We start from the raw sequence: 27058 nt of genomic DNA on the forward strand, positions 1-27058 counted from the left end.
GGAACAACCACCGCCTCCACGCTGCACGTGCGCCACCGAGAGAACGCACAGGAGGTGCCGAGCTAACTGACACACAGTTTAGAGCTGAAAGTCACCAGTGTAAGTCAGAAGAGGGGCGCAAGGTTTTCTTTGGTTGTTGTTTTGTTTTGTTTTTACGAAGTCCCATGTTCTGTTTCACAATGCTAACAAGAGAAATAAGGTAAGCAACAAGGGAAGGTAAAAATAGGGAAGCATATGAAATACTTAAGTACAGAATGGGAAGAGCTTCTGAAAAAAGGCAGAGTACACTTTCTCTGAAATATGCAGCAAATAAGAATACAAATGAAGACCAAAGTAAGCATGGATGGAGCAGATGGAAAAAAAGTTAAGGAAAATAAGTGAAACTGTAGTCATCAGCAAAGAGTGAAGATGATGACTTTATAGTTACGAAGTAAATGCTCAGTGAGACATCAAGTCAACAAATCTATAGCCATCCCATTACCACCCTCACCCCCACCACCCTTGCCTCCAGGCAAAAAAAAAAAAAAAAAAAGAAAAGAAAAAGAAAAAAGTTTAACTGTGGAAAAAAAAGAAATAGTTCAAGAAAGCAAGAATGCAAAAGATCTAGAACTACACACTCTTACAAGGCCAGAACCATGTTTGTTTTATTTATGAATGTATACCTTATGCCTCTCACACATTGCCTGAGAGCTAGTGCTCAAAAAAAATTGCTGCATGAATTAATGGAATGTGACAGGGAGTCAACAAAAGATTAGTTAAATGGCTATCAAGCAGCAGGGAGTGTCCAACTTAAGTAGGATAGCATAATTTGTAGTGAACCCAATCACCTAGCAGAGATGGGAAAACACACCTAGTTTATGCTGACTACAATCTCAATGTTAGGAGAAATGAATTACCTCTAGATTACTTCTCATTGCCTTCTCCTCTTCCAAATCCTTTCGTAGTTTTTCCAGTTCTTTCCTAAAAACAAACTATTTATTACTGTTAAGTCTTTCATTTAAACAATATATTTGACTAATGTTAACAGGACCTCTGTTACCTGACATACCAAAACAAGGGGAAAACGTTTTAAAGAAAATAGCCATATTGATCAAGAAAAATTTCAAATTCACTAATGGAATGGTTCAATACAACAGTTAAAAAAAACCTCAGCAATACCATGGCAAACCTATCTGTGATAAAGAATTTAAGTGAATAGAGAAAGCAGCTCATGATAAAATAAAGAAATAATAATTGGCCTTTAGAATCATGCATTTTCCAGGCTGGACACTCTAAAGCCCAAGCAATTTGGTAATGTCAAAACAGGTCACAGTACAAGGCAAATTATTTAACAGGGTTATCTGGACTTTACATTTCTCTTTCTCTATTTTTTAAAAATTAAATATTACATTAAAATTACCAAACCAGGGGTGCCTGGGTGGCTCAGTCAGTTAAGTGTCTGCCTTCAGCTCAGGTCATTATCCCAGGGTCCTGGGATCCACCCCCACGTCAGGCTCCCTGCCCAGCGGGGAATCTGCTTCTCCCTCTGGCCCTCCCCCTCTCGTGCGTGCTCTCTCTCTCTCTCTCTAATAAATAAAATCGTTAAAAAATAAATAAATAAATAAAATAAAATTACCAGACCAATAAACAAACTTTAGCCAACAATCCATCCTCCTTAACTCATGTTTGTATTTTTCTGTGTTCTCGTCTTTTTTTATATAGTCATCTTCCCTCCACAGCTCTAAGTATATATTCCATATTATGTCTTTTCACAAAGTATTTTAAAATATTTCCAGGCTGCTAAAATTATCATATTTCTGATAATTGTTGCTTGACACTCAAATATCCAGGTTTTCTGGTTATTGCTTTTTGGGGGGAGATGGAAAGAACAGGAATTTTATTTAACATCATGAATATACCAGCATATCAAATTTCTAAATCAAAAAGTAGGGACATTTTCACAGCTTTCTGACATATGCTAGGAAAATTCTCTTCAAGAGTATTATAGAGGGGCACCCGGGTAGCTCAGTTGTTAAGCGGCTGCCTTTGGCTCAGGTCATGATCCCAGGGTCCTGGGATCGAGCCCCGCATTGGGCTCCCTGCTCGGTGGGAAGCCTGCTTCTCCCTCTCCCATTCCCCCGCTTGTGTTCCCTCCCTCGCTCTCTCTCTCTCTGTCAAATAGATAAATAAAATCTTAAAAAAAAAAAAAGTATTATAGAAATAATAGCTTGAAAAACACATGAAAATGCTCAGGAAGAAAGACTATATGAAAAAGAAAGGAACTTTTATTTATTTATTTATTTTTAAAGATTTTATTTATTTATTTGACAGACAGAGAGACAGCGAGAGAGGGAACACAAGTGGGGGGGGAGTGGGAGAGGGAGAAGCAGGTTTCCCGCCGAGCAGGGAGCCCAATGCGGGGCTCAATCCCAGGACCCTGGGATCATGACCTGAGCCAAAGGCAGCCGCTTAACCGACTGAGCCACCCGGGCGCCCCAGAAAGGAACTTTTAAATTCTATAGTTTCAAAACTAGTTTCTTCTGTGGTTTTAATGATTATAAAACTATTTATATTGAGAATAAATGTTCTACTGTTTCAATTTAAATTATAATTTAAATACTTAATTTATCTAGAGTTTATTTTGGTACATGATAGGAAATGTGCTAAAATATTAACTTTGTATTTCTAAAATGTTACCATTAAATAATGCTTCCATTTTCTAATTATTCTATTACTTTGAGTTTATTATACATTTAAATTATATCTAAATGAGGATCTATTCCTAAAACTATTTATCCCGCTGTTTATCTATCACATTTTTATTTTTAAAAACACATTTGTGAATATAAAATTTTTATGTAACATTGTTTTCCTTTTACAGGAACAGATCAAACTATATATCTTGTTCTATAACTTTTCAACTAAAGAAATAGATTACTAATATATTTCTCTGTCAATCATTCCATGTCAAGAACCTTCAATTTTTTTAATGATTTGTTCTAAACATTTTAGATTCTAATACTGAATGTATAAAGACTATGTATTTGTAAGCTATAAAGATAAAATAATTAAAAAACCTAAGAATTCCAAGTCAGCTCAAGAAATAAATTATTATTACCAGTACCTCTGATACCCAGAGTGACCCGCAATCCTATTTGCCTCCTCTCCTTCACAAATCAACAAATTAGGAGAGTTCTCTAACTTATACATGGATGGTGTTCAATAAATACTTCCTAAATGAATGAACTTACAGTTTATAATGTGTACATTGCAGAATCTGTAAAAAAAATTCCGCAGGATTCAGACAGATAAACCGAAGAGTAAAGAAAAGACCCATCATGTATCAAATTAAAAACACTCTCTCTCTCCCTCTCTTTCTCTCTCTATATATATGCAAATATATTTTTTAAGTAGTCACTCAAGATAAATTCTTTGGTTCTACCTAAGAGACGTTTGTAAAAGTGCTCTGCAACTACAAATATATCAATTGTTAATCTCAGTATCTTTTTTTTTTTTTTTAAGATTTACTTATTTGAGAGAGAGAGAGAGAGAGAGAACGCACATGGTGGGGAGGAGTAGAAGGAGAGAATCTCAAGCAGACGCCCCAGTGAGTGTGGAGCCAGACGTGGAGCTTGATCTCATGACCCAGGAGATCATGACCTTAGCTGAAACCAAGAGTTTTGGACACCTTACCGATTGAGCCACCCAGGCACCCCTCAATATCATTTTTAATAAAGAATCCAGAGCCAACTGAGAACTGGGGGAGAAATGGTAAATTCACCTCCGAGGCAGCATAGTTTCTGGCAATGACTTTTATACCAGATTCCATATACCATCAAATACTTTTAGAAGCTACAGGGGAAGATGAGATAGGGGAAGAGCACCTGAACCAACCCTCACCCTTGGTTCAGTTAGATTAGCTCATCTTTGACCTGTTTTACCTACTGGGCCTTTGTAGAACTATGTTTAAAATGTTAACAAGTTTTATTTTTATATTTATTGATTTTTAATGTTAACAAGTTCTAAAGCTCAAATAATAACGGTTCTAGAAAAATATCTCTAAACCAACAGAAAATATGATTTCAATTCTAGCTCTGCCTTCTAAGAACTGTATAATCTTAGATAAATAGCTTTACCTCTCTGAACCTTTACTTCTTCAGTTAACAGAAAAGAGGGGAGCTATAGTAGGTGACCTTTTACATTTGTTTTCACTCTAAAAAGTCCCTAAGTTTCACTTAGGATCTCACCATATACTATTATTGAAAAGTTTCAGAATTAAGAGAATGGCTTTAAAGATCACCTATTCCCAACCCCTTGGTTTTATTTACATACCAATATCAACTCTAACAGAGACAGTGATCCAGTCCCTCTGAAAAGTAAATATACATATAGATACAGTCCAGATCCGAAATACAATATAACTTTTCCTAATATTTTTAAGACTAATTAACCCATGTGTTTGACCAGAAGATTTCTACCCTTGAATTATGGGTACATATATACCTTTTCCATAATAAGCCTACAAGAACAAGTTTCCTAATTCAAGTTTTTTGCAGAAAGGAGAGAAGCACTATTAATGAAAACTTCTTTGGAAACATACTTGCTTATACCAGAAATTTGGCAGATTACATCTCTACTTGATAGAATTTGAAAGAATTCTTTACATATGTGTTAAGTAGTTTTCAAAGAGGAAAACAAGGGCTACTTACCCATGATCCTTTTTCAGCGCTTCTACAATGCAGAGCAATTCAATAATCTGAGCTCTAAGTTCATCCAAGGGATTTTTTTTCCCATCATCTGATTCTACTTTAGCTTTGATTTCTAATGGACTTAAAAAAGCAGCCGTATTTGGTTTAGAAGCACTTGAAGGTGTTGAAAGGTACACAGATGGCTGAAAACATAAGAGAAAATTTTCTTACTTTGTATTTATATTTATGTTTAAGTTCAAAAAATTTTATACCAAGGAGGTAAATAATTAAAATAATAATTCAAGATAAATGGTAACTTTGGAAATTCAAAAAGCAGTTTGGTATTCACAACTAGTAAAACCACCAAACAACCAAAGAATAAACTTGTAATCACTAGGAGTTTGTGTGAGAAATGTCAAAAGATTTATTAATAATAATTTTTAAAGAGTGGAAAAGAAAAGAAAAACCTATTAGATTTATCTTATGAATGGTTTGCCGAGTGGAGCATCTAGAGGCAAGAATATATCAGCATTATTAAGGTGCTGCTTTGATCCTCCACTTTAAATAGTCATTATTTAAAATATCCAAAGAATTTCACTTAAAAGTAATTATGAAGAATTGAATAAGTCCGTGGAAGAGGCATTAAAATGAATCCATGGCCTGATGCCCTTTTTACTATTTTCACTAAAATAACAGGAAGTAAAATTTCAATCGACTGTTGACAAGTTGAGAGAATCAGATTGAGTGTATCTGATAAACTGGAAGAGCAGCCAAATGCTGCTTGGAATGAATTTGAGGAGGAATGAATGAATTTGAGGAGGAAACACGAATTTCTTAAATATAAGATGTGTATAGGTTGTGATAATACTATCTTAAATAAAAATGCAAGAGTTTAGAAGAGTTTTTTTTTTTTTTAAGATTTTTATTTATTTATTTGACAAAGAGAGACACAGAGAGAGAGGGAACACAAGCAGGGGGAGTAGGAGAGGGAGAAGCAGGCCTCCCGTGGAGCAGGGAGACCTGAAGTGGGGCTCGATCCCAGGACTCTGGGATCATGACCTGAGCCGAAGGTAGACGCTTAACAACTGAGCCACCCAGGCGCCCCGAGTGTAGAAGAGTCTTAACACTGTGTAATAAATGGAAGAATCCATGTATACTACCATTCATTCCAGTATATATTCAGTGCACCACACTAGGTTAGGAGTAAAAAATGATGGCTTCTGGCCTAAAGAGTGTATGTTTAATGGGAAAATGAAACAGATGGATAGATCTATGCCTTAAAAAATATGAAATGTGTAACATTTATACTACTCATTTAAAATAAGCTCTTTTAAAAAATGACCTACAGAGGACAGTGTGACTTTAGTAACTCAATTTTTTAGCAAGAATTTTTTTATTTCTTGGCAGAAGAAATAATTATTAGAAGACACTTTAAATTCCACAATTTTAGTGTTCACAAAGAATCCTACAAATTATACAAATCTTAGGCCACAATGCCCCTCACCTTTGGAGAATAGCATGAATCCTTTTTAAATTCAGATGGCTTTAAGTTGGCACCATCTTCTTCTTTTGGTAACTTCAAGATTTTTTCTGGGCTTTGAGTTGGCTGAATGATTTTTTAAAATCAAGAAACAGAAAATACCAAAGAAGGAAAAGGCAATAAACATTTGGATGATAAACTAAGTAACTTTTATCACTGTTTTCAGCACCTACTGTTCCAGATATTCCATTATTGTTAACAGGATATTACATAATTTCAAGCTGAATAACACACTTGCATATCTGGAAAGTAAAAATAGCCTGCCTCTTAGCAACAAAAATTTTCTCTACTTCGGTAATTTAAAAGCACCATAGTGCTCAAGAGCTAATATATTACAATATATCAGAAAATAAAATACTACCAGCATTCCAGGCAATGTATAGAAAACATAAAAAGAAGCTACACATTTAGATACCAGCATTAGTACTACAAAAAAACCCCACTATTTCAGAGGAAAAGAACGTTCTCATTCTTTCCTAAGGTGAATATGTACCACTCAATTCTAATTATTGTTGTGAGATGGGCAGATTACATGGGTACCCTGACCCCTTTTGATTACATGTGCTTTGTGGTTACGGTCTCAGGATAGCTCTCTATTCTTGATTCTGTAACCTTCCATTGCAAGCCTCTTTGAAATGAACATGACCCCGTATCTCCCTAAATACAACCAACCATTTGCCACTTGAGTATAATAACTATCTTCCTGATTTTTAAACTGGTGGAGTTACAAATCCTCCCTTGTTCCTATCTTTAGAAGGACTCTGGATTTGCTAAATTCTCTGTGTTTTAGAACAGTAAGTGTAACTCACAGAATGTCCACCATTGAAGCGGCCCGGCAACCTTCTTCCAGGCATCTTCGGTCTATTTGCAGTGAGATGTAGCAAGTTTTCTGAGGAAGCTATGTCATCAAAATTTACAAGATCTGGAGAATAAAATTAAACATATCTACTAAGAGATAACTGTACATTTTAAAAGATAAAAAAGAACGTTTCTGGATTTCTAACAAATTATACATTAAAAAGTACCACTAGGACTCACAAGTTAACCTGTGCTTTTCATATGCATTTGGAAAACAACACTCACCCTTAAAAACAAACATCTTCTTTACCTGATACATTTTATAGCGTAAGACTTTACTAACAATAGAAAGTTCATGTTTCTAAGTTAGACCTCAATAAAAGTTCTTATTGAAAAATACAAATCTGAACCAAAAATTACAGTATGATAAAAAAACTGTCATCTTAAGTTCTTGCTTGTAAAAACAGATGATCTACTTCTTCAACTCATAATTAATTACAATATATCAGAAAATTAACACATAAAATGTTTTAAATTTCAAGTAGTATCCTAATAGTCAAATTTTAAGAACTCAACTGTATGTGGGACCCTGATGCTTTCCAACTGTGAGGTGAAAGTATAATCTAATGGATCTTTATATATGTGAGTGTGTGTATACAAACACTGTTTTGTAGCTGGGACTCAAACTGTTAATAGTTCACTGCACTTTTGCTTAGACATCAGCATGTTTGGGAACTATAAGACAGTTACAAATCTAAAGCAAACAGGATTATCAAGGAAAAATGCTACAAAGATCATTCACTTGTTTTACCACTATCAAAGGCTGGTTGACCTTTGATCCAATGACTTGGGTTTCTTTAAACCTATCTATGTAATTTGTATCTTTGAAACAATGGCATATAATACCTTCCCTTTTTCTAGATGATCCAGAAAACCTTGCTGAAAGAGGTGATTTTTAATTTTGAAACCTAGAAATCTGTAAGTGATACGAGAATCCTAAGGATAACTCCAGATACTTCCATTGTCAATATTATCTTCTTTTAGCCCAAATTCCAAACTAGGGATATTAATCACAGTTGAGATACTTGATATGGCAGCAGATATCTTTGGTTTAGTCTTCCAAATACAGAATTAATTCTGCACATTCCCATTGCTTAGATGTTTATAATGATTTCTGTCAAGTATTTAGATATCCAAACTCAGTGATTTGTTATTTCTTAAAAGACATCTAAAGATAATTATTATTACTGCCCTCAAAGCTTATTTATCAATTTTCATATTCAAAGTAATCAATTTAGAAAAGAATGTTAAGAGTAAAAGGGCACAAAGGTAAGACATAAGAAAAGGTATCACTGTTTGGCAATATGTGTTTTATAACAAATTTAAGTATTTGTTGACCTCTGTTAATTCTTTTCCATCCTCCCATTGCGGGATTACTTTGTGTATTCTATCTTATATCTAGTCATCTGCTTACCAGGCTAATACATCATAACAGGCAATCAAATGTGCTCAGTTTAATTTTGGTCTTGAGTCTTTTGATAATTGTTTATAATTATAAAATATAACAAACCATAATAAGAGACAGTGGCTTTAATGGAAAATACATTATATAATGTGAAAGACCTTGAGTTTAAATATACTTTTAAATATTTCATTTTATTTGTAAAATTTCATAAAGAAAATCAGTATTTTAAAAAATGTTAAAAATATGCTGTAGTTTGAAGGGTTAAAAATTGCTTTTAACACTGAGAAATGTACATTGACAACCTATAAAAAAAAAAAAAACCTTGAAAAGTACAATTCAGTAATTTTGGCCTGTGAAGATTATTTTCAAATGCATATTTAAGCAACTTGCAGAAAGAAAAAGAAACAGAAAAACATAAGAAGGGATGAAGATAAATGAAACTGAAAGGATAAATAAAAGGTGGATTTATAAAATTATAGACCATGCTCATGTAAAAATGCCTTCCGTATGTCCAGTTTTGGGCTACACCATCAAGACAAATAATTTTACTATTCTAAAACTTTCTCAGGTCCTCCATGTAAGCCATTAGGTTAGTAAAATAAAACAGTGCACATTTTGGACTCACGATATATTTGAACACATTTAAAATTTACCTAAGAGTAATTAGAGTGGATTTATACTGTACAAATGGCATGAAAGGCATGATAATCACTTAACTCTTCCAATTATATTGCCACTCTGCCAGCCATTTACATTTCTATACATTGCCTAAGAAGACACAGAATTTTTAAAAAGTCAAAATGAAATATCAAATTTTGGTAGAAAATAAACTGATTTTTATGGTTTTCAATTTTAAAAAAAAAAAACTTTTATCGAAAGAATATCTTAATCAGGAAAATTTTTCCAACATAAATTTCATTTTATTTTCAAATGGAAAACCAAAAGGGTTAGAATAGACAGACAAACATGTACACTTTTAGTACAATTACAAAGAAAAATCAATGTGCACCACCTATTTATATGGAATATATTGTTTTGATTTCTTTTATAAATTGTCATCTTACCAAAATGGAGAAAGGTAGGATAATTTCCTGACACGTAAGAAGGGAAACATGGCAAACAGGCTAGGAAACAAAATCTGGAAAGAAAAGTCAAGGATAGGAATGTCTAGAAAAAAAGACTAAATCAAAAAAATTATTTTACAAAGCAGGAAAAAGGAACAGTTGTAGAATGAACAGAACCATTTCAATGTTTAGCATATACCTACTGCAGTTTATCTAAACTCACATAAGATGTGTATTAGATTTTAGATTTATCTTTCGAAAGAAAAAATGGTTAGTATTAATTTCAATATAAGTAGAAAGAAGCCTTTTTAAAATTACTCACTGAACACCAAGACAGCTTCGAAAGGATGTTTTAGTAAAAAATTAGAGGTCAGAGTAATAAATCAATATATTAACAACTCATTTATATAGTTATAACTAAAATTAAACTACCTTCCAGTCAAGTTTTAGTCTTCAGCATATGACAGTAATTAAATGAAAGAGACAATTTTAGTTCTATGATATAATAAAAGAAAAACATGACAAATAGTATTTTTAAATATCTAACTATAAAAATACAACTTATACATTTAAAATCACATAATACATATATGAATCTTCAATTATGCCTCATATGACACTATAAAGGAATTATCAAGAAAATTATTGTAAGAAAATAATAATTTTAATCTCTGCTCTTAATTCTCCAGGTAAATTCTACATTTTTGGGTGTGTTTTGTTTTGTTTTTGTATCCTAGTTTAGATATAGATTCATTTTTTATAGTATCTACCACTCAACAGGTAAGCATCTTATTAGAAAAATTCCACCTTAAACTCTTTCTGGAAGAAATAAATGAATAAACATTGAGAATGTAATTCAAACAAAAATAGATTAACTATCAAACAAAACAAAGAATGTTTCACTATTTAACAATGAATGCTTTGGGATCAAATAATATTATGTATCTCTAAAATTTCCTTTTAACCCAAGAAGAATTTATCATAAAAAACAATCAAAAAGGATAAAATATAGTAACACTCTAAGAATACTTCATCAGCTGTGCTTTCTCAATGTAATATGTATGTTACCACTAAATCTTCTATCTTGTATTTTAAGACTAATGTGTAAACCAATTTTATGTCCCAGAGAACTTACTATTTTAGAAATATTTAGACCATGTGAACTTTATAATTAACCAGTAATAGCAGTGAGATTATCCTAAACCAATTTTTAATGAAAAAGAGAGGGAAAAAATTAAAACATGGTTCTAACAACTACACAATTTATAGTACCATCTTATATATGAGAATATATACTGAAGGACATTTATTTTAAAAATAGTTTATAAATGGCTTTATATAGAGTATAATCACATCTGAGAGTACTGTCAGGAATTTATATCCCATTTTATAGGGAAGAGCAGAAACAGAATAAGATGAGATTAACAACAGAGGAAAGGAAAAGAAGGGAAGTAACATTTTATAACATCTTCCATGTCAGGTATTCTAGTAGGTATCTATTGGATCATTCAATTATCATTTAAGTGCAAAAACAAGACAATGATAAATGAGCTAATAATTTAAAACCCACATTTTTAATAACAAAGTATACTTGCTACTATATCATCACCTGAAATTATTATTTTGTGTAATAATGAGACTGTTCTAAGATTTTCATGTATATTTTAAACTTTCTGAAACATGTTAAAGGGCTAGGTTCATATGCTATTTTAAAAATTTGAAACCTCTAACTGTGCCAAAAATATAAATTAAAATATGCCTCAACCTAATGCCAAATTTGAGGCTGTATTTGATGCAGAACACAGTGTTTTTTTAAGGTGTCAATATCTCAAAAAAAGAGTTTAAACACTTTTGCACTACAAAGACTAAAACCATAATATTCCAATAAAAAATGGAAATGAGGAATAACCTGAGTTGAAGTTCAGAACATGAGCTATATGCTTTAGCAGTCAGGTCTTTTGTCTTAGCATATTATTTGTGCCTAAAATAGTAATGGGATATAACACTTGCTCAGTATATATTTCCTATGTAATATGAACACAAACATAAAATTTCTCATTTTACTGTGCTTTGCAGATAACTCCATTTTTTACAAATTGAAGGTTGACGGCAACCCTGCGATGAGCAAGTCTATCGATGCCATTTTTCCAACAGCACTGCAAATCTCTGTGTCACATTTTGGTAATTCTCACAATATTTCAAACTTCTTCATTACTCTAATACTTGTTATGGTCATCTGTGATCAGTGATCTTTAATGTTACTATTGTAACTGTAACGAACTGTGCCCATGTAAGATGTTTAACTTAATTTGTAAGTGGTGTATATGTTCTGACTGCTCCACAGTGAAGCTGCTTCCCATTTCTCTCACTCTCTTTAAGCCTCCCTATTCTCTCAGACACAATACATTGAAATTGGGGCAATTCGTAACCCTACAATGGCCTCTAAGTGTTGAGTGGTCACACATATCTCACTGTCAATCAAAAGCTAGAAATGATTAAGTTTAGTTAGGAAAGCATACAGAAAACCGAGATAGGCCAAAAGCTACGCCTCTTGCGCCAGTTAGCCAAATTGTGAATGCAAAGGAAAAGATCGTGAAGAAAATTATAAGTGTTACTCCAATGAACACACAAATTATAGAAAGCAAACAAGCTGATCGGGAGAAAGTTTCAGTAGTAGTCTGGATAAAAAAATCAAATCAGGCACAACACTCATTCCCTTAAGCCAAAGCCTAATCCAGAGCAAGGCCCCAACTCTCTTCAATTCTGTGAAGGCTGAGAGAGGTGGGAAAGCTGCAAAAAAAAAAAAAAAAGTCTGAAGCTAGCAGAGGTTGGTTCACGGAGTTTAAGGAAAGAAGTCATCTCCATAACATAAAAGTGCAAGGGAAAGCATTAAGTGCTGATACAGAAGCTACAGCAATTATACAGAAGAGCTAGCTAATTAATGAAGGTTGCTTCACTGAACAACAGATTTTCAATGTAGATGAAACAGCCTTAGAGTGGAAGAAGATGCCATCTGGGACTTTCATAGCCAGAGAGGAGAAACCAATGCCTGGCCTCAAAGCTTTAAAAGACAGGCTGACTCTCTTGTTAGAGACTAATGCAGCTAGTGAAAGCTAAAGTCAACGCTCATTTACTATTCTGAAATTCCTAGGGCCCTTAAGAATTATGCTAAATCTGTGCTCTATAAATGGAACAACAAAAAAGGATAGCAGCACATCTGTTTACAACACGGTTTACTCAATATTTTAATCCCGCTGTTGAGACCTACTGCTCAGAAGATTCTTTTCAAAGTATTACTGCTCATTGACAAAGCCATCTTGTTACCCAAGAGCTCTGATGGAGGTGTACAAGATTAATCTTGTTTTCATGCCTGCTAACACAACATCCATTCTGTAGCCCGATTAAGGAGTAATTGTGACTTTCTTCTGACTTTCAAGTCTTATTATTTAAGGAATACATTTCATAACACTACAGCTTCCACGGATAATGAATCCTCTGATGGCCTTTGACAAAGTAAATTAAAAACCTTCTGAAAAGCATTCATGATTCTAGCTGCTATTAAGAACACTGGGGATTTATGGGAGAGGTCAAACATGAGTTTGGAAGGAGATGATTCCAACCTTCACGGATTACTCTCAGGGGTTCAAGACATCAGAGGAGGAAGTGACTGCAGATGTGGTGGAAATATCAAGAGAACTAGAATTAGAAGCGGAGACTGAAGATGTGACTGAATTGCTATCATCTCATGATAAAACTTTAAAGATGAGCAAAGAAAGTTGTTTCTTCAGATGGAAACTACTCCTGGTGAAGATGCTATGAAAATTGTTGAAATGACAATAAAACATACAGAATAGTAGATAAACTTAGTTGATAAAGCAGAGGCAGGGTTTGAGAGGACTGACTTCAATTAGAAAAAAGTGCTACTGTAAGTAAAATGTTATCAAACAGTATCACATGCTACAAAGAAACTGTTCATGAAAGGAAGAGTCAATTGACGTGGCAAACTTCACTGTTGTCTTATTTTAGAAATTGCCACAGCCACCCCAACCTTCATTAGCCACCACCCTGATCAGTCAGCAGCCATCAGCATTAAGGCAAGACCCTCCACCAACAAAAAGATTATGACTTGCTAAAAGTTCAGATGATGGTTACCATGTTTTAGCAATAAAATTATTTTTTAAAGTATGTACATTTTTTTAGTCACAATGCTAACGCATACTTAATATAGTATAGTGTAAACGTAACTTTTATACGCATGGGAAACCAAAAAATTCATTTGACTCACTTTAATATTTGTTTTATTGCAGTGGTCTGGAATGGAACTCTCAATTATCTCTGTGGTATGCTTTGTGTATTTCCTGAATTTAACTGGGTGTTAAGTGTAGTACACCAAAGGCCGCCTGATAGTGGAAGGAATAAAGGACAGTAGTATGGAAGTTAGCTGTTAGTTTTCTGTCCTTACATATGTCTCAGCTTCTCTAAATTACTTCCTTATTCATTTGAAGAAAAAAAACAAAACAAAACAGAAATTAGGAATTTGCAAACCCTGTTTCATAAGACCTATTTGTTTTTTAATGACGAGTAAATAATGGATATGGATAAAAGTAAAAATTGGGACCAAAAAGAGTAAAAAAATCAAACTTTACAAACCACCACTAGTTTGACATTATTACATGTGTTATTTCTTTTTTTTTTTTTTTTAAAGATTTTATTTATTTGAGAGAGAGAGAGAGAGCACAAGCAGCGGGAACAGCAGAGGGAGAGGGAGAAGCAGACTCCCCAAAGAGCAGGGAGCCCAATGTGGGGCTCGATCTCAGGACTCTGAGATCATGACCTGAGCTGAAGGCAGTTGCTTAATCGACTGAGCCACCCAGATGCCCCTAAAGGATATTTTTTAAAAACCTTCTATAAAGAACATTTTTTTGTTTTTATTTCACTAACAGTAAATAACAATTTTCACCAGATAAAACACACTAAATATAACTGAATGAATGTCTCTAAAATACAATCAACATCTCATTTTCCAGAAATTATTAATGAATATGGCTTCATCCAGAGCAGGCAGGATCCAAACATATGATGAAAGGGTCTATAAAACATTCAAATTAAAAAACTAAAGGAGACCATGTGTAGGTCAGAGCTTTTGTATTGGCAAAATGACAATTAAGAAAAATACTAAAATCACCTAACAGTTTTCAAAAGGTAGTAAGTAGCATATCTTACAATATAGTGACAAAAAAAAAAAAAAACCCTGAGTATAATTGGCCTTTAAGTCTGAATGTAAATATGAAATGTTAACACGAAGGCTAAACATATTAAGACATTAAAACTTTTAAAAGAATATCATGAGCACTTTATATAAAGGGAACTTAAAAAGTTCTCTTCTGCTTTATGTCATCTTGGACACTTGATGTGTCTATAGCGTAATTTCTTTAGAAGCATAATAGCATCTGCCTTTTAGAGTTATTATTAAGATAAAATAAGAATATATAGGAGAAAGTGCTTTGAAAATGTAAAAAAAAAACTAAAACCAAATGCAAGGTACTATACAATAATCACTAGTACAAAGTAATGATTGTGCTATGCTTTTAATATTGAGACCTTTATCAAAACTGCTCTGTTTCAGGTTTTCCATTTTACAACTAAGAGGTATAAAAGTATAAAAGACCAGGGGACAAATCAGATGATTGATGAGTTGAAAAATCAGTCCTAAAACTTAAGGAACAACATTTAACTAAAGAAGTAAAGCCTGCTGATACACATACACAAAGAGAGAGAGAGAGACATAAGTGTATTTTCCTGAATTAGAAACAAAAGTATCTTGGGTGCCTGGGTGGCTCAGTTGATTAAGCGACTGCCTTCGGCTCAGGTCATGATCCTAGAGTCCTGGGATCGAGTCCCGCATCGGGCTCCTTGCTCAGCAGGGAGTCTGCTTCTCCCTCTGACCCTCCCCCCTCTCATGCTCTCTCTCTATCTCATTCTCTCTCAAATAAATAAATAAAATCTTTAAAAAAAAAAAAAAAAAGAAACAAAAGTATCTTGAGATAAAGTAGAGAAGTAAAAATAATCTTCAATATAATCTAGTGCTGGCATTGATAATCTGTGTTATCTCTTTATTCTTAAACTTTTAAAACTAAAATGTATTCATATCTGTCTTAGTATGGACATTCCATTACAAGGGGACAGAATATATGATAAATGATCTTTTAACCCATTTCTCAGTCCTTACATGAATCAAGTATTTTGCTCATTTATCTTCTTTTAGTTTTATTTTTCTATTTTGGCTTCATAGATTTTAAATTTTAATTAATTTCTACTCTATCTATCCACACATAAAATGCATACACAAGTTTCTTAAATAGTTTCTGAAAACTGTATTGGCAACTTTTTTTTAAATGTACCACCCTTCTACATGTTAACTTACCTGTTTCTTTAGAGCTCCTAACTGTAAATGAATCTAGGTCTACTGATTTTGGTCTAAGTGGTAACTGTTCAGAATCTAGCTTTGGTTTTGATACTGGCTCAGTTTCAAATTTTGATGAATTGGTAGAAACTTCCCCATTAATCCTGAAATGAGAAAATCAAACATATGTAGAAATCACTTGTATGTGAATCATAACCATTTTTTAACATTGTGAATTAATGACACTAAAGATGTTACAGCACAATAATTTTTCTTTCTGTTCCACAAAATTATTTCCATAAACATAAACCTTCCACAATAACACTAAACATAATAAAATCAGAAATGTAAAAACAGCCTAATAGGTGTGTATTTACCTAGTATGAATATAAATCATTTAACAGAGAATCATTATAGTCTATAGAAAAAATCTGGAAAACAAGTAATTTAAAAATTATTTTGACATTTAGAAAAGCAATACAGGGGTGCCTGGGTGGCTCAGTCGTTAAGTGTCTGCCTTCGGCTCAGGTCATGATCTCGGGGTCCTGGGATCGAGCCCCGCATCGGGCTCCCTGCTCTGTGGGAAGCCTGCTTCTCCCTCTCCCACTCCCCCTGCTTGTGTTCCCTCTCTCGCTGTGTCTCTTGTCAAATAAATAAATAAAATCTTTAAAAAAAGAAAAAAAAAGAAAAGCAATACAGCCATTTATGTCAAAGGCAGGTAACCAATAAACTAAATTAGGTAAGTTAACTAAATTAAAATTACCTAAATTAAAATTAGGTAAAACTTACCTGGCTATAGGAGGTGGTGGAGGGACTGGTTTTTCAGGTCGCTTTGGGTATACTGTTCCAGGAGATCTCAATAAATTATTGGCTTTGGTGGGTGGAGTAGGCTTCTTAGGTGGGACTTGTGGTGCGGCTGGTTTAGAAGGTTTCTGTTCCAGTACTGACTTTTCATCTGGTTATTTAAAAATATTTAACAAGTTATTAACAATTATTTGGGTTTTTCTATTTCTTAGAGCTCACATCAGGCTGAAAATGTGTGAAACAGAGAAAGACATTATCTGTCTATGTGTTCACTGTTTAAAAGTTATAATTTAATAAGCTTAAATATCTAAAAAAGCTTACTTTGGTGGGAAGGAGGACCACTAATAAGCTTCTGAGCAACAAATAATGCCCAGTTCTTAATGTCTTCTCAGCATCCTTTGTTTTTAGGGGCGGTATACTATATATAATCACATATGATTTTACTCTAAGCAGAGGACAATATTATCTATGCTTAAATCCAAACCATTTGCTGAGACTAAAGTATAGGAAACTAGTGACATTTAACATACTTATTTAAAAATAATCACAATGACAAAGGAAAATACCCAATGTTAAGAAAAACAGGCTAGCTTGACTAGTCACAGATGAGAAAATTACAGGCTTGTATTTATAATCCTCACAATTGTACTCGGAATATATTAACACAATTTCATTGTTTCCAGTTTATTAACACCATTAATAATTCTATGAACTAGGGGCGCCTGGGTGGCTCAGTCATTGAGCGTCTGCCTTCGGCTCAGGTCATGGTCCCAGGGTCCTGGGATCGAGCCCCACATTGGGCTCCCTGCTCAGCGGGAAGCCTGCTTCTCCCTCTCCCACTCCCCCCGCTTGTGTTCCCTCTCTCGCTGTGTCTCTCTGTCAAATAAATAAATAAAATCTTAAAAAAAAAAATAATTCTATGAACTAGATAAGAAAATATGCTGGAAATAAACAACACTGGGAACGATTTTAAGCCATGTTAGTAAAAACAATTTTATCATCAAAAAGGCATGGTACTATACACAATGACATACTTGGTTCCTCATCTTTCAAGGTACTAAGGACAAATATTAAAATTGACACACACATGTGACTCTTAAACACAGAGAACAAACTGGGGATTGCCAGAGGGGAAATGGGTAGGGGAATGGGCGAAATAGATTTTTTTTTTAAACTGACAGTTGCACACATACTAGATATTCATGATATAGCAGTCAGCAAAAATGTGTCTAACGCATATATGCAAAAATAAGAAACTCTTAAGTGCAATACTGAGTAATTTTCAAAATTTACTTGGTCTTTGTAAAGAATGTCTATCACAGGACCACAAATAATTTCATGAGATTTCATATCAATCAGAACTGGTGACTGTGAATCTTGAACAAACATACAAGCCATGGGTAAACCCCTGGTTCAAAATAGTTAGATTTAATCTAACAACAATGAAAATACAAATTACCATTGTTTCAGTTTTATCATTTATGTATAGCTTCCTTGGATCATTTGAAAATATAGCTTAAGTCTATTAAAGCCATGGTCATCATGTTGTACAAAAATCCACTTTCATATGGCCTCAAAGTAAATAATGCATCATATAATTACATCATAATAATACCATCCAATTCTAACTATAAGCCAACAGAGCTATCTGTATCATTTATAATAGTCAACCAAATCTCTAGAAAATGTTAAGAAAGCTGTTTTATATAAAATATCAGGAAAAATATTGAAGGTTAAATAGAAGTTCACTGATTAACTGAACATACTTCTTTTAACAGATATGTAACTAAAAGCTTGAAATCAATTTAACGCTGTAGTTTATTCTAAAATAAAAGAACACATTTAAATATTCACAGAAATCAAAGGTGATAAAACTAAGATTCATCATTTCTGGTATAGCCATGACTAAATCAACAATAGTATATTGATATATAATACATGATGGCAATGTATTTGGGAACTAGGTTTTATCTACCTTTATTGAGGTGAAATTTACCTAACAATTTAAAGTGAACAATTCAGTGCCATTTAGTAAATTCACAGTGTTCTGCAACCACCACCTCTATCAAGTTCCAAAACTCTTTCATCACCCCAAAAGAAGAGTCTGGTTCCCACTGTTCAGTTACTCCCCATTTCCTCCTCTACCCATCTCCTGGCAACCACCAACCTGCCTTCTCTCTCTACAGATTTGGTATTCTAGGCATGTCATAAACATGGACTCATATAGTATGTAACATTCTGTGTCTGGCTCATTTCACAATAGTATAATGTTTTCAAGGCTCATTCTCAATGTAGCGTGTATCATTATTTCATTCTTTTTGTGATTACATAACATCCACTATATGTATATAGCACAACTCATTCATCTGTTGACGGGCATACGGGTTTTTTCAACCTCTTGGCTATTACGAACAATGCTATAAACATTTACATACAAATATTTGTTTGAATATCTGTTTTCCATTCTTTTGGGTATATATGTAGGATCACATAGTAATTCTATGTTTAACTTTTTGAGGAACTACCAAACTCTTTTTCACAGCAGCTGAAACATTTTACATTCTCATCAGTAGTGTATGAAAGGTCTATTTTGTCCACATCCTTGTCAACAATTGTTATTTTTCATTTTTATTATTATAGCCATCCTAGAGAGTGTGAAGCAGCTCACTGTGGTTTTGGTTTATATTTCCCTAATAATTAATGATACTGCACATCTTCTCACGTGCTCATTAGCCATTTGCATATCTCCTTTAGAAAAATGTCTATTTGGGGCGCCTGGGTGGCTCAGTAGTTAAGCGTCTGCCTTCGGCTCAGGTCATGATCCTGGAGTCCCAGGATCGAGTCCCGCATGGGGCTCCCTGCTCCGCGGGAAGCCTGCTTCTCCCTCTCCCACTCCCCCGACTTGTGTTCCCTCACTGTGTCTCTCTCTCTGTCAAATAAATAAATAAAATCTTCTTTAAAAAAAAAAAAATGTCTATTTCAATCCTTTGCCCACTTCTGGACTTTTTGCTGCTGAGTTGTTATAACTCTATATATCAGAACACCAAACCCGTTATATATTCCTGATACTGGATATAGGATTTGCAAATATTTCCTCCCATTCTGTGGTGTATCTTTTTACTTTCTTCATAATGTCCTTCGGTGCACCAAAGTTTTTAATTTTAATGAATTACAATTTAACCGTTCCTTTGTTGTCTGAGCTTTTGGTGTCATATCTAAGAATCCATCGCCAAACCCAAGGCCATGAAGATTTAGCCCTATGTTTTCTTCTAAGAGTTTTAGTTTTATACCCCTTATATTTAGGTGAATGATCTATTTTTAGTCAAATTTTGTATATGGTATGAGGTAAGGCTTCAACTTCATTCTTTTGTATGTGGATATCCAATTGTGCACAGAATTTTAGTTTAGCTACACATTCACCAAAACCAAGAGGAAATTTAGACTAAAGAAAACACATCTTGTTAGTTTTTCAAATGCCCAAAGGAAGAAATATGTAAGGTACAGACGTTATAATTTAAGATAGAGAAAAGAATTATCGTAAGTGTATGGAGAAAATTTTTAACTGAAAGCACCTAAAATATATGGCAGCTAACAAAATACAGCAAAATAACTGAAATATGCCCTATCTTATTTACTACAGAATATAAAAATATATTACTAACACTATATGTAATAAATTCATCCATTTGTTAATTCAGATGAAGATTAGTTCCCCACTGCATGAATAAGAGTAGAAAAACAATTCTCAAAAAATTAAAAATGGAAATACCATATGATCTAATAATTCCACTACTAGGTATTTACCCAAAGAAAACAAAAACACTAATTTTAAAAGATATATGCACCCTACGTTTATCACTGCATTATTTACAATAGCCAAGATATGGAAGCAACAACCTAAGTGTCCATCAATAGACAAATGAATATGGAAGATGGGGGGGAGGTGTACGTACATATACACACACACACACACACACAGAGGAATATCATACTTATAAAAAAGGATAAGATCATGCCATTTGAGATAACACTCATGAACCTAGAGAGTATTATGCTAAGTGAAATAAGTCAGACTGAGGAAGACAAATAGCTTATGGTTTCACTCGGAAGTGGAATTTAAAACAATAACAAATGAATAAACAAAAAGCAGAATCAAACCTATAAATACAGAGAACAAACTGATGGTTGCAAAGAGGGGAGGGGTGTGGGAGGTTGGGCAAAATGGGAGAAGATGACTGGGAAATACAGGCTTCCAGTTATAGAGCGGGTATGTTACAGAAATGAAAAACACTATAGTGAAGTATGGAAACAGACGGTAGCCACATATGTGGTGATTATAGCATAAGGTATAAATCTGTTGAATCACTATGTTGTACACCTGAAACTAATGTAACATTGTGTGTCAATTATACTCAAATTATTAAAAAAAATAGAAAAATAAAATAATTATACTGGCACCAAAGCATGAATGGATTACGAATGCATAAATTCAGACTGAAAAAATCAAATCCATTCTTTATCAATTGTTACTCAAAGATGTGTTAGAGAAAAACACAGTACTATCCAAAAAGTAGGAAGTGAATTTTTTGGGGGGGAGAGAAAGAGCACACTCATGCACGTGTAGTATAAGGAATGGACAGAGAGAAGGAGAGAGAGAATCTCAAGCAGGCTCGACACCCAGCCTAGAACCCAACACGGGGCTAGACCTCATGACCCTGAGATCATGACCTGAGCAGAAACCAAGAGTCAGACGCTTAACCAACCCAACCACCCAGGTGCCCCGGAAATGTATTCTTTTTTTTTTTTTTTTTAAAGATTTTATTTATTTATTTGAGAGAGAGAGAACGAGAGACAGAGAGCATGAGAGGGAGGAGGGTCAGAGGGAGAAGCAGACCCCCTGCTGAGCAGGGAGCCTGATGTGGGACTCGATCCCGGGACTCCAGGATCATGACCTGAGCCGAAGGCAGTCGCTTAACCAACTGAGCCACCCAGGCGCCCATGGAAATGTATTCTTAATTGAATCTATTTTCCTAACATTTTTAGAAAACTTAAGGACAAAAAAAAATCTACCCATATTAATCTCACTGAAATAACTTAAACTGAAGGATAACATACTTTCAGAACTGTTAAGTACAAAGCTCAAGAAATTATCATCACATGAACACACATGAATAACCACCACTCAGGCCAAGAACTGAACATTAGCCACAATAAGTTCCCATCATGCCCCTTCCCAATTCCTACACAACTGCTCCCACCCAAAGGTGGCTTCTAACCCTATATAGATCACTTCTGCACATCAGTAAAATCCTAAGATTCAAGTTGTTGCATAGCATCTTGCTTGGCATGTGAATATACTTCAATCTATTTATCCATTCAACTGTGAATGGACATTCGTGTTGTTTCCAAATAAGAGCCAATATAAATAATGCTACGATAAACTTTCTTATTTGAATCTTTGGTACATACACACAGCACATTTCTGCTGGATATATAACTAGGAGTGCCAGTGCTGGGTAAGAGGGTATGAATATATTCAACTTAAAGCCTCCAGATTAGATATAACAATTTGCATTCCCACCAACAGTGTATGGGAGTTCTGCTAATCTGAATCCTCACCAACATTTGGTATTGTTAGTCTCCTTTTCAAAACTTCACCCATTTTGGGGGCACCTGGGTGGCTCAGTCATTAAGCCTCTGCCTTCGGCTCGGGTCATGATCCCAGAGTCCTGGGATCGAGCCCCATATCGGGCTTCCTGCTCTGCGGGTGGCCTGCTTCTCCCTCTCCCACTCCCCCTGCTTGTGTTCCCTCTCTCGCTGTCTCTCTCTCTGTCAAATAAATGAATAAAATCTTAAAAAAAAAAAAAAAAAAAAACACTTCACCCATTTTGGTGAGACTCTTACTTTGCTTTAAATTGTATTTCCTTGCTGAGTAATGAAATTGAGTAACTTCATACTTTGATGAAGTATCATATTCAAGGCTCTTAGCTGCATTTTATCAAGCTGTCTTTTTCTTACTGATCTGTAGAAATTCTTTATATGTTCTGAATATAAGTACTCTGTCATTTATCTGTGTTGTAAAAAATCATTTCCTTCTCTGTGACATAACTTTTTATCCCCTACGTGGTGTCTTTGTAAAAGACACTCCTAATTTTAATGTAGTCCAAAAAGTCAATCTTTTGTCTTACAGTAATGTCTTATATATCCTGTTAAAGAAATAGTTCCCAAGGACACAGAAATACTGGTTTATAGTATCTTGCAGAAAATTTGTGGAGCCATCATCCACTTGGAACTTTTATGCCTACTGTAAGATAGGTAGGTAGGTATAAGGTATTATTAAGTAGGTGTAAGGTTTAAGTTTTATTTACTGAAGAATGCCCTTTATCACTTCTTTACAGTGCAACTTTGGTCATAAGGCAAATACCTATTTCTGGATTCAAATTTATGTACTATGTGAGACAGAGATTAAGACTTAGTTCTTATATGAATATCAGTATCATTTACTCCATCTTTACTGCAAAGGCAACTTCTCTTTTTAATCACATGGCCTTAATTAAATGTCCCTCTTAATAAGCTTCTTGCTATCCTGTCTACTTTGTCAGCTATTAATATAGTTAGACCAGCTTTTTTTTTTTTTTAGGCATTTGCCTGGCATATTTTTGTCTACCCTTTTAATTTAATCATTCCTGAATTCTTCTCATTAAGATATGTCTCTTGTTAGCAGACAATGGTTGGATTTTTTTTTGAGTCTAATAATTTTTCTTTTAAATGGAATCTTTAGTCCATTTACATTTTCTGTAATTACTATTATTTTTTTCTGGCTTGGTCCACTTCATTTTTTTCTCCTTTCTTGCCTTTTTGTATTTTTGTTATTCCACATTCTATTATCTTATACATTATTCTATTTTTTATAATTGCCTAGAGATTACAGCACATATCCTTTCATCATATATAAATTTTTCTACTGCCCTAACACTTCCACTCCATTTACACCCTACTGTCTTGTTGCACTTTTATATCCATAAAAGCCCAGAAGATATTGTTTCTTACAGTCAATATTTAGATTTACCTATTTAAGCTTTTCTGTTGCTCTTGCTTTCTGTTTCTCCAAGTTGACATTTGGAATTATTTCCATTCTGCCTATAGTACTACCATGCTAGTGATAAATTCTCTCAGATTTGACTGGCCTAAAAATGTCTTTATTTCACCTTTTTTTCTGAAGATATCTTCACTGGCATTATACTTCTAGGTCAGCAGTTATTTCCTTCAACACTTTGGTGACATCATTCCACTGTCTTCTGGCTTCAATTTTTTTTTCCACTGAGAAGCAACTGTCAGCCTTATTTTTGTTCCTCTAAAGTTAATGTGTCTTGTTCTCTGGCTGCTTTCAGTATTATCTTATTTTTTGTTTACAGCAGCATGACTATAATGAGTGTATGGAGTAGTTTTTTTTTATATATCCAGGCTGGGCTCCGTATTATTTCTTGATTCTGTGGCTTTTTGCTTTTTATCATTTTTGGAAGTCTAGAAACCATTGTATCTTCAAATAAGGTTTCTAGTCCCTGTTCTCTCCTCCCCATCTGGATCTTCAATTGCATGTACATTGAACCTTTTCACTGTATTCAGTGTCTCTTAAGATCTTTTTTTCCACTGTTAAGCTTTAATTCAGAAATTTTCTTTTGAAAATACCACCACATATTCCCACACATATATATGAATATATATATGAACAACATGTTTGAATTGTACAGGCCTACCTATACACAGATTTTTTTAATACAGTGTTGTAAATGTATTTCTTCTTCCTTAACATTCTCATTTTCTTAATAACATTTTCTCTTTAGCTTACTTTACTGTAAGAATACAGTATATAATGCAAAATATGTGTTAGTTGACTGTTTATCAGTAAGACTTCTGGTGAACAGTAGGCTATTGGTTGTTTTTGGTGAGTCAAAAGTTATATGGGAGGGGCACCTGGATGGCTCAGTAGGTTAAGCATCAGACTCATGATTTTAGCCTCAGATCATGATCTCAGGGTTGTGGGATCACCCTACCTCAGGCTCTGCATTCAGCATAGAGTTGGTCTGTCTCTCTCCCTCTGCTCCTCTTTCCACTCGCACGCTCTCTCTCCCCAATAAATAAATAAAATCTTAAAGTCCAGGAGTTTATTAAGGTATCTCCTTTTATCTGGGCCCTGAACTCTAATTTTTGTCTCTCAAACCCTAAAATATATTGAAAGTTCTTTTCACAGGCTCAGCTACCACTTTCCAAATTGGCAAATGCCTCAAAAGGAAACACAGGCTCAAATGCCGGACTTACTCTACTGGGCTCCCCTCCTCTCCTAGATCTTGACCCTATAATTTCCTGTACCCTTCACAGCTCTTCTACATCTAGTATGTATGTATATATTTCATACAACCCTACCAGTTGTTCTCAGATCATTCTCTGCCTGCCTGTATGGTCACTCATCAGTCTTCTTCCAGAGTTCCAGTTCATCTAACAACTTCTTAAATGTACACAGATTCTAAGACTCCATGCTGAACCCTCTTCCTATTCTCATTTTAAGCAACCATCTTGAACATATTACCCGTATCCATACATTTAATAGCTAAGTTCCAAGACAGCACCTTATAAATAAATGCTTAATATAAACTCTCAGCCAAGATTCATCCCAAAGTTCCTATATTCATATCAAATTCCATGTCAAAAGCTGAACTATATGGATTTTCCACCAGAAACTGTCTTTATTTTATAATTCATACCTCATTTCCCCATCCTCACAACCCTTGGGATTTAGTCAACAAGATATACTAATATAAAACCTAAGCCACCTTCCTTATGGTATAGCCTAAATATATGTCAACATCTCTAGCAGATAATATGGTTGATTAACTCAAATCTATCCTACCTTCATATGATTACACCAAGCTAGTAAGTGCACAACATTCATTTTGTAAGACTTATTGGCCTGGAATTGAACATGTACCCAAAATTGGTCCAAGAAACTGAAAAGGACTTACATTCTATGGTTCTGGAGAGGTTTTCCTCTCTTTCCTATCAAATGGACAAGATATCAAGTTGCCCTAATTGTCACAGTCAGCATTCTTGTGACCTCAAGGGAAACCAATCTGAAGACAAAGTAGACACTAAGGATGGCAAATGGAGAGAGATATAATCCAGGTCCAAAATGAAATTATTCGGTGGGGGGTCATATGACTCCTCCCTCCAGACTTCCAATTATATGAGACTGTTTCCCTATTGTTTCAGTTTGAAACAGTCTTTGCTCTTAAAACATTCCAATTTCCTTTTTATCCACACCACCACCACATCTATTCAAATAATAGCAATAGAACAGTTTCAGAAAAACATATCTGAACATGTCACACCAGTTTTTAAAAAAAATATTGTGTATTATTACATAATAATTATTGTAGTGAGTATTCCTTATGCATTATATACTTACTTTGCAAGAAACCATAGAACTAATGTCGAATAAAATTCACACACACACACACAGACTCTACACCTTGACCCCATGAGGTTTAGTCAAATGTACGAAAAAAAAATATGCACAAAATATCTAAACTAATATGTGACAATACTGAGAAATATCTACTTTTAGAGCAATAAAGAAAAGACTAATGTCAAGGAGGTGACATTAAACTGGACATTTTAAGCTAGAATCTGAAAAATGAGAAGGAACCACATATAAAAAGATTCTGAGGGGAGTGCAAGACAAAGATGGGATTCCAAGGAAAGGATACTTATACCATGTAACTGGGAGGGAAAAAAATTCATTCTATGAACATTATAGAGTGGGGGACCCTACGACACACAGTCAACAAGTAAAGAGAAGTATGGAATATATTAGAAAACCCAACAGGGGGCAACATCCCTCAAAATCTGGTAGGCTAAACTAAGGCTAATGTGGTCAGTTTTAAGACTATACTATACTATACTATACGCTAGAGTTTTTTCCCCAAATGCAACAGGAAGTATTCAAACACAGTAATAAGTTCATGTCCCATGAGTCATAATACGACTGACACATATTTGTATGAAACATGCACATACACACTTTATTTCCATAATATAAATTCTGAAACCCTTATCACTACTTTAAATCTTTTTTGGAGCAGGGCAAGATATAAACAAATAGCTAAATACAACTTCTTGCCATAGCACTGAAACACCTTTTATGAATCACACAAGTGATTATTAATTTTGTCTTCAGATTAGAATCCTGTGGAGAGCTTTAAAAACACTACAATGAGTTCTACCCTATAAAAATTCTGGAAGAGGATCCTTGGCATCAGC

At 34.2% G+C, this 27058-nt stretch overlaps 1 protein-coding gene across 1 annotated transcript in view; it reads right to left on the bottom strand.

Moving 5' to 3' along the window:
• CD2AP (CD2 associated protein) overlaps nucleotides 1–27058 on the bottom strand; it is a 132178-nt gene that overhangs the window by 6448 nt on the left and 98672 nt on the right. The window contains exons 12-17 of the mRNA XM_032409686.1: nucleotides 16727–16892; nucleotides 15959–16101; nucleotides 7017–7129; nucleotides 6172–6273; nucleotides 4689–4870; nucleotides 897–960 (exon numbers count right to left, since the gene is read on the bottom strand). Coding sequence (XP_032265577.1) covers nucleotides 897–960; nucleotides 4689–4870; nucleotides 6172–6273; nucleotides 7017–7129; nucleotides 15959–16101; nucleotides 16727–16892 — 770 coding nt within the window. The remainder of the gene's footprint in view (nucleotides 1–896; nucleotides 961–4688; nucleotides 4871–6171; nucleotides 6274–7016; nucleotides 7130–15958; nucleotides 16102–16726; nucleotides 16893–27058) is intronic.

This window comes from Phoca vitulina, unplaced genomic scaffold (genome assembly GCF_004348235.1).
Source record: "Phoca vitulina isolate PV1807 unplaced genomic scaffold, GSC_HSeal_1.0 scaffold11, whole genome shotgun sequence".
Lineage (NCBI taxonomy): Eukaryota > Metazoa > Chordata > Mammalia > Carnivora > Phocidae > Phoca > Phoca vitulina.